The sequence below is a fragment of the Cynoglossus semilaevis genome, chromosome 20 (genome assembly GCF_000523025.1).
Source record: "Cynoglossus semilaevis isolate Cse_v1.0 chromosome 20, Cse_v1.0, whole genome shotgun sequence".
Taxonomy (NCBI): domain Eukaryota; kingdom Metazoa; phylum Chordata; class Actinopteri; order Pleuronectiformes; family Cynoglossidae; genus Cynoglossus; species Cynoglossus semilaevis.
Window position 1 is genome coordinate 10,698,169 of NC_024326.1, and position 8,417 is coordinate 10,706,585.

Here is an 8,417-nt window from a genome sequence, read left to right on the forward strand (position 1 = left end):
TATTTACTTACTTAAAAACTTAAATAATAAATAATAATTACCATATGATGATAGTTTTGATTAATTCATTTAATTAACTTTCTGCTTCAGGTTGACATATTCTGTCAAATGTTATGCTTGGTTGATGATCAGATGTAATTTTTTTTATGCATTTTCCACTGCACCAGTTTTCTTAAGTGATTAAAGTTCCAATTTAATTCAAATTTCTTTCACATCCGATACAATGAGTCAAAATTTCTGATTGCAATAAAAACAAATGATAATTTTTGTTTATCTTTTTTCCAGTCCTTACTGATGATCAATGACTGGCTGAAGAAGGTTTTGCTGCTGTTCCCTCACTTCTGCCTTGGCCGTGGTCTCATAGACATGGCTATGAATCAGGCTGTTACTGAAGTTTATGCCAGGTTTGGTCAGTATCACCACACTGTCATTAATTGTTCATTAAATAAAAGCACACTTAGTGTTGTCCCCATGTTGACAAAAAGTCTAGCCCATTCTAGGCTAATTAATTAATAAAATAAAAAAAATTATCTGAATGTTACCCCATCACGCACTGATAACTTGAAAAAGTAATGTGTAATGTGTTTGTTTAATTTTGTTTGTATAGAGTTCACACAAAAACATCCCCCCAGATCCTCCCCGGGCATCGCACAAAAACAACAACAATTAGAACATTATATGGACATTTATACTTAACAGAAACGTCATGGAGTTTCACAGCCAGGCAGGCGGCAGGTTCACGTTAACACAAACTTTGTGCTCGTCCTCAGGTGAAGAGTTCACAATGCAACCCTTCCGTTGGGACTTTGTGGGGAAAAACATGGTGTTCATGGCGGTTGAAGGCTTTGTCTACTTCATTCTCAACCTTCTCATGCAGTACCAGTTCTTCTCAGGCCGATGGTATGAGACTGGCTACTGAGAAATCAATAAGCACATTTACATATGCAGCGTTCTACAGCATTGGCCTCAAGTGCTCCCTCCTCTGATCATCTGTTTAAAACTGTCCCGACTCTTCCAGGATGTCAGAGCATAAAGAGACTTCAGTACAGGATGAAGACGATGACGTGGCAGCAGAGAGGCAGAGGATTTACAGAGAAGAAAGCAAAACTGACATCCTGTGGATCAGAGACCTTTCCAAGGCAAACCTCACTGACACACACACACTTTCTACATTACAATTCAATCCAAATGAAGTCTTTAATGTCATTTGGGAAATTTGGAAATCAATCAAATGAAACCTAATTGCTTCATTTTGTTTTTACCAACTCTTTATATATAAGTACAATAATTAAACGTCAGATTCTATGAAATATTAAACATTTTTATCTAAGTAAATGTGACAACAGGAGCACAGCAAGATCCAAGTGATGAACAAAGTTTGTTTTATAAAGCTGTAACTCAATATTTATACCACTGATAGCAGGCCAACAGAATGACTTATTGTTGCTGTCTCTGCACAGACGTATGTGGGCAGGAAGAGGGCAGCTGTGGACCAGATTTGTGTGGGAGTCCCTGCAGGAGAGGTAAAGTCAGTGAGTTCACGGGGGAGCTGCTAACACTTTTTATTACCAGACGAGAACAGATTCTGAATTTTCCGTGTCTGCACATGGAGCGCTACACCTCGTCTCGTCTGGACAGTTCGATCAGCAGATAACATTCAGCTGTTGACATTTGCCTTTAGCCTGTAGCTAAACAGAGTGAATGCAATATACCGTACAAGGTATCACAGAAAACTGCTTGTTGGGTTCACCGGTATTTGAGGCAGTAAGTAATGAAGGCATACAAGATTCAGAGTCAGATAATGATGACTGAGTATATACTGTATATACACACACACATATATACACACATACATATATATATACACATAGAGAAAGGTAGTTAGATCCCAGTAAAATTGTCAGTACAGATATATTTTGTTGAAATGCACCTTAAATAAGAAATGTATAAACACAAACTCCAGAGTTTTTGTATCTTCTTCTCCAGCAGAGTTTGTTTCTGTGTTAACGCCTGACTGTGTCTGCTCCTCCTAGTGCTTTGGTCTCCTGGGAGTTAATGGAGCTGGAAAGACGACGACCTTCAAAATGCTGACTGGCGACACAAACGTCAGCTCCGGGGAGGCGACGGTGGTTGATTACAGGTACATCAAAGATCACTTACAGCCCCTACTGCCACTACAGAATATTTGGATCGCCTTTCCTGGGGGTGAACTCAGATGTTTCTGCATTTTAAGAAACTTGCTTCTGATTCAGCCAATAAACAGCTACGCATTTGTCACCAGGATCTGCGTAGAGAATAAATACTAAACATAACAGAATCATAACAGAATCTACTTGAAACACACTATATGTAGAGTGGAATCTACATCATGTGTTCATCTAAACACCAGGGCTCAGTATCAGTGAAGTCCATCATCAGATGACAAAATCAGTAAATATAAAAACATCAGCACTGAATATAATATTCTTGAAACTTCTTACTTTGCAGTATATACTAAGTTATTAATGTTTTCAGCAGTAATCCTTCTCTCCGTGTCATTGGGCCACACCAAAAACCCGTTCACCTGTCCTGATAGCGGACCTGATTTGTAGCCCACCTCCGTGCATCAACGTCAGCTGGATGACATACAGCATCACCACATATTTCCCCTGTGTGCACTTATCTCCCTGGAAAGTCATCACACTCAAGTGGACTAGTGCACGGAATGGCATCTTGTGTCTTGTTTACAGCATCGTGACAGACATCCTGGACGTGCACCAGAACATGGGCTACTGCCCTCAGTTTGATGCCATCGATGAGCTCCTCACAGGCAGGGAGCATCTCTACCTCTATGCTCGCCTCAGAGGGGTTCCTGAGTCAGACATTTCCAGGGTGAGTCAGACTCCAGCTGCATGCTGTCGCCCACTTTTTAGCATGTGTCAAATTGTTTTCCACATGAAAGAACTGATTCAGTTTCCATCAGTTTTGTTTTTTAAAAAATAACACTGAAAAAATAGATTTTTCAATGTGTGACAAACAGCATGTTTGTACGCTAGCTAAAAGAATGCACTGAATAAATAAATATTGTAATTTATTTGAACATTTCACAGACCCAATCACAGAGAAATTATTACTTAAGGTAGACCGAGGAGTTAGGTGGCGCTGTTGGGAAGATTTCACATTTTCAGGTTTTCATTTCAAAATTGTTAAAAAAGGAAGTGGTGGAAGCTCAGTGTTTGACCAAAGTAGGATCAGAAAGATGATTTGTAAATGTACTCTAATACTTAAGCACCCATTACTTCTTCCTCACATATTGTGCGTCAATGTACCTTTGTTAAAATCCCCTCTACATCTGCAGGTGGCAGAGTGGGGCATCCAGAAGCTGGGGCTGACGGAGTACGCGGAGCAGTGCGCAGGGACATACAGTGGAGGAAACAAACGTAAACTCTCCACAGCGATCGCAATGATTGGCTGTCCAGCCCTGGTGCTGCTGGTGAGTCAGAGAGCTGCCAATGGGATCGGGAGCCATATTTTGTGCTGAGGGTTTTTAGGCAGAGTTTTATCAGTAAAATGGTCCAGGGATCCAGATGGGACGCCATATGGGTCGAGTCAAACCTGGCCTCCAATGTTTCACACTTGGCAGACAACAGTTGTGTGTAATTCCAGTTGGCACAGATGTATAATCTCAGCCATATGCTGATTGAGATTAGGAGCTGTTTCCTGTTCCAGACTCTGTGTGTGTATTTGTTGTGGTGCGTTTGTTTAGGATGAGCCTACGACCGGCATGGACCCGCACTCTCGTCGGTTTCTGTGGAACGCCATCATGAGTGTCATTCAGGATGGAAGGGCCGTGGTGCTGACGTCACACAGGTTGAGTATTTGACAGACAAATACATTCACCGACTGCAGCGGTCGCACACTCTGGGTGAAGGGTTTGGCCAAAAAGACCCTGATGGGGTCACAGCCAGAGTGTGTGTGTGTGTGTGTGTGATGTTGTTTATTCATGTATGAACAGTCCTGACAACAGCAGTAACATGATGTTGTTGTTGTTTTCCACCAGCATGGAGGAGTGTGAGGCCCTCTGCACACGGCTGGCCATCATGGTTAATGGGACCTTCAAGTGTTTGGGTACAATTCAGCATCTGAAATACAAGTAAGGGCTGCTGGTGTCTGTCAGGGCATTTGTTTTCAAGTGTGTTTTCAACCTGATTAAAAAGTCAAATCTCTTAATATTTGAAAGAGGTAAAATGCATGTGCCCTCCTTATACTTTTCCATTCTATGAAACTTTCAATAATTAATACTATATATTTAAAACATTCATTCTACAGTTGTCTTAAATGACTACGTGTTTAGATTTTATTTCATAAAGTACAAGTAAATGCACATCACGTCACTCAGGTCTTTCTCTTCACCCAGATTTGGCGGTGGCTACATGGTGACCATGAAAATCAAGTCGACCAAAGCGGGTCAGTCCCCGGAGCTGGGTCCTGTGGAGAGCTTCATGGAGAGCTGCTTTGTTGGCTGCGCTCAGCGAGAGAAGCATTACAACACTCTACAGTACGAGATCGCCTCCTCTTCACTGGCCAGGATATTTCAGCTGGTGGTGGCCAACAAAGAGAGGCTGAGCATCGAACACTACTCTGTCTCCCAGACAACACTGGATCAGGTACAGGCACATGGAAGAACGTCTGTCGGCCGTCGACAACAGACGAATGACAGGAGATATTTATCAATATAACACTTGACCTATTTCTTTATGAACTTACTGTGTTTTAATTTGATTGATTTAAATCTAAACAGCTCTTCACTGTTTGTCAACAACAAAGTCTGTTGAATCTGACGCAGGGACAGAATATACCGTGACACCAAAGTGAAGCTAACAACAGCAGCTAACTGAGCGGCTAAGAGGAATGAACGTCTCACAAACGAAGAACAGGTTCTGTTGGTTTTCTCTGTAGTTTGACTGTGTTTCTTTGTGTGTTGCTCAGGTGTTCGTCAACTTTGCCAAGCAACAGACTAGAGAGGATGAGGACGTTTCATTGCACAGGCGAGCGACGGGGGGGAGGAAGGACATCAAGATTACTCCGGTGAAGAGGAAACAGTGAGTGTCACCTCCGTCAGTCCAGTCTAACGTTCTAAGCAGGAGTGAGGAGCACGTCTGAAACTGTACGGACTGATGTGTTAAGGTGTTAAAGGTCACTACTGTGTATATGTATGTAAAATATTCTGTTTACTGGAAACATATACAAATTTAGTATTTTTAGACCAGTCATTTTCCTGGCACGTTGAAAAAAAAAAGTTTACTACAGCTTTACAGCTTTTTTTGATTTGCTGCTTAAAATCTGAAATACTTCTGTTTACCGTTTTTATACAGCACTCTCATGTCATGTCCTGGATTTTCATATTAGTAAAAGATGATTTTTAAAAAATATATAAAGGATTAATGGTTTCAGACCTGTAGCTGTAAATACATCAATAAATTACTGCTGCTTTCTACCTCACATGTGTATTTCTGCTCAGCTTCTTTGTGCTGAGTATTTGAAGTGCAGGATTTCTCTTTAAATATTTCAGACCTGCCGTCTTCATGACGATACTGTGGCTACATTTGATCTGAAAGGATTTTTAACTCTGCTGACCCACAGTAAATCACAGAGCCACTGAAAAGCTGTGAAAGCTTCTGTGGGTCAGAGAGGAAACTTTGCATTGGGAGTCAAGGCAACGTTTGGCTGAGTAGCCAATCACAGCCCAGATTTACCTGCAATCAAAAGTAATACCACAAAAGCACTGGAATTATGGGTAAAATAACATTAGTGAAGTATAATTTAATTAACAATTACAAATTCTAAATAATTTTATTTAGAACCCATAACAACCAACACTTTGTTCACACTTCAGGTCTGTTGCCAAATATTCAACGATAAATATTTTCCTTGAGAAAAGACTCGGACAGTGTGACGGAAGTTTAACTTTAATTTCTTCCCTATTCCACGTTGCAGAGCAGTGACTTTTCCAAGTATTTTCTGTAGCCTGTAACCAAGTGCTTTGGAAAAATGTTGGATCATAAGTTTAATTGTGATCAAGGACGAACTCAGACTGAGATGAAGATGAGTGGCAGAGCTGTTGAGCACGAGCCAAAGGGAGGACAATGACAGGTCATGGATGGTGTGTGTTATTGCATATTTTACAAGCTGCAGCGTGTGTGAGAGGACGAGAGAGAGAGAGAGAGAGAGAGAGAGGTGGAGCAGAAGGTAAATTATAGAGGTTCACATGTACAATAATGGAAGAGGAGTCTGATTGCAATGCAGAAGAGCCCAGAAGTCTCAGTCTTTGAATACACACTCAGTATTCAATCACTGTGCATTCAGGCAGCTGTAGGTGGCTGCATCACAGTTTAGAGGTGGCCGGGAACACAATCATTTAATGCAGCAGGAGACAGCTGACGGGAGAGGAACAGCATAAAAAGTAGAAATGTTATTGAACTTTTGCAGAAGCTGAAGTGTATTTACTCCATTTAACAAAAGTTTGACTATTTTACTTAGTATCTATCGAAATAAGGGGTGAAATGAGGCAAAACAACAGTCAAAACAACAAACTAATGAAGGTGAAAACCAGCTGAACATTGTTATTGCTAGAACAAACCATAACAACAATGTAGCAGTTAGCAAAGGAGCAAGGAGTCCTGGGTTTGATTCCCAAACCAAATACCTGACGCCTCCAAGCGGCAGCCTGTTGCAGCACATCTGCTGTTAACAAGAGGAATTAACCTCAGAGCAACATTTTACGTCCAACAACGGCTGAGGTGACCAACACTGAGGTCAGTGTCGGAACATTTACTTCCATGAAAAACACAGGCTAACATTCTGTCTGTTTTGAATTCCTTGGACTTCAGTAACAGAAGAAAAGGAGCAGGGAAGACAGTGCAGTCAGGTTAAAGTCAATAGAGTTTATTTTTTACATAAATGAAATTGCAACTAATAAAAGGAAGCCAAACGTTGGCCATCACATGGGTCGTTGTAATCCTCATCAGAATGGTTTCAGTGTGTGGGTGATAGGTTGTGTCTTAGCCCACCTCTTCTGTTGAATGCAAATGTCATGTCCAGTCGCTGAATGGAAGTCTTCAACAAAGAAAAGAGTTATTGTTTATATATGTATGGTATTGTGAGGTGATCCTGCAGTCATTTGTGATTGAGACCCCCGCTCCAAAGTAGAACAGAAATGTATTTGAAGATATTTATTGATACTTTGTAATACAAGTATGTGTAAACTGGAGTAAACATTGACAAAAGAGCCACACAGTAGTAGCTGTGGTTACTTTGAATGTGTCCACTTGTTCCATTTATTTACAATGACATTTTCCTTCAGACTAGGATTTAAAATATTTGAAGTACATCTTAGGAGAAATGAGTGGTACAGTTTGAAACGAACTGCCTGTTATGGTTTTGCTATGTATATTCCCATAGACATCACAGTCCAATTATTCATTGTTACCTTCAAAGCTCTATCTCATTTTTTTTTCACAAAAGTCAACATTTAAGATTCAAGAATACATCAACAATGCAACAACGTAATGAAAAAAATATGATGTTTTTAGCATTTTTACACCAAATCTTTTAAATGACTGAACGTTAAGGGCAATTTTTCCACTTTGGAATTTTTAAATAACAAAAGGGACTAATACATGAGAATGGCCAAAAAATAACTTAAATGTAATGGATGGTCCAGTAATATTAATAATAATAAATATTTATACTTGAAATGTTATTTTGTACAGTTTGTATATATATATATATATATATATATATATATATTTAAAATATTTTACTCTAATAAAGTACATTCAGTAATGTTCTTGTCTTCCTACTTGCTGTAGCACAGTCTTTCATTAGGGCCTGACAAAAGCACCGGCATCAGTTCAACAGCAGCTGGTGCTCATAGTTTTCTCAGGTAAGACATCAGGTGTAAGACTGGTTAAACAGGTTAACCACTGATCAAGATAAGGTTAGGATCAGGGGGAGTTGTAGTCATAAATGAATAATAAATAATAAAATATAATAAAAGAAACCAAATAAAAATATTTTTTATTGCAAATAAGCAGAAATATATAAGGATAAAGCTATGAGTAGGAACAGAAATATGTATTGATTCATCACAACTTGTTTTAAGTTGGAAGCTAAACCAAAATGAACGATTTTAAATAGTTATACAGCGAATTAATTAAAGGAACACTATATCAACCTGGCAGTCAGTTTACTTAAAATCCCTTTTTAATAAATAATTGTGCGTTAACATTCTATTGTCTGAAGAAAGTCAATAATACTTGGCAAAACCTGGTTTCATTGAAATAAAAGATTTAATTTCCCTTCCCTGCTCATTTAAGGTACTCGCCACAAAACTGGCGAGTACCTTAAATACAAACTGAGCCTTTGTGTGGCTCATT

The 8,417-nt window shown here is 39.5% G+C and overlaps 1 protein-coding gene across 1 annotated transcript in view; it reads left to right on the top strand.

Annotated features, from left to right (window-relative positions):
* Window positions 1-5,531, top strand: part of abca4b (ATP-binding cassette, sub-family A (ABC1), member 4b) — a 23,036-nt gene extending 17,505 nt beyond the window's left edge. Inside the window, 11 exon segments of the mRNA XM_025066240.1 lie at window positions 229-409; window positions 771-900; window positions 1,019-1,139; window positions 1,461-1,523; window positions 2,034-2,140; window positions 2,730-2,871; window positions 3,338-3,472; window positions 3,746-3,849; window positions 4,040-4,132; window positions 4,397-4,646; window positions 4,969-5,531. Of these exon segments, the coding sequence (XP_024922008.1) occupies window positions 229-409; window positions 771-900; window positions 1,019-1,139; window positions 1,461-1,523; window positions 2,034-2,140; window positions 2,730-2,871; window positions 3,338-3,472; window positions 3,746-3,849; window positions 4,040-4,132; window positions 4,397-4,646; window positions 4,969-5,085 (1,443 nt within the window). The 3' untranslated portion in view covers window positions 5,086-5,531.
* Window positions 5,532-8,417: the final 2,886 nt, after the last annotated feature.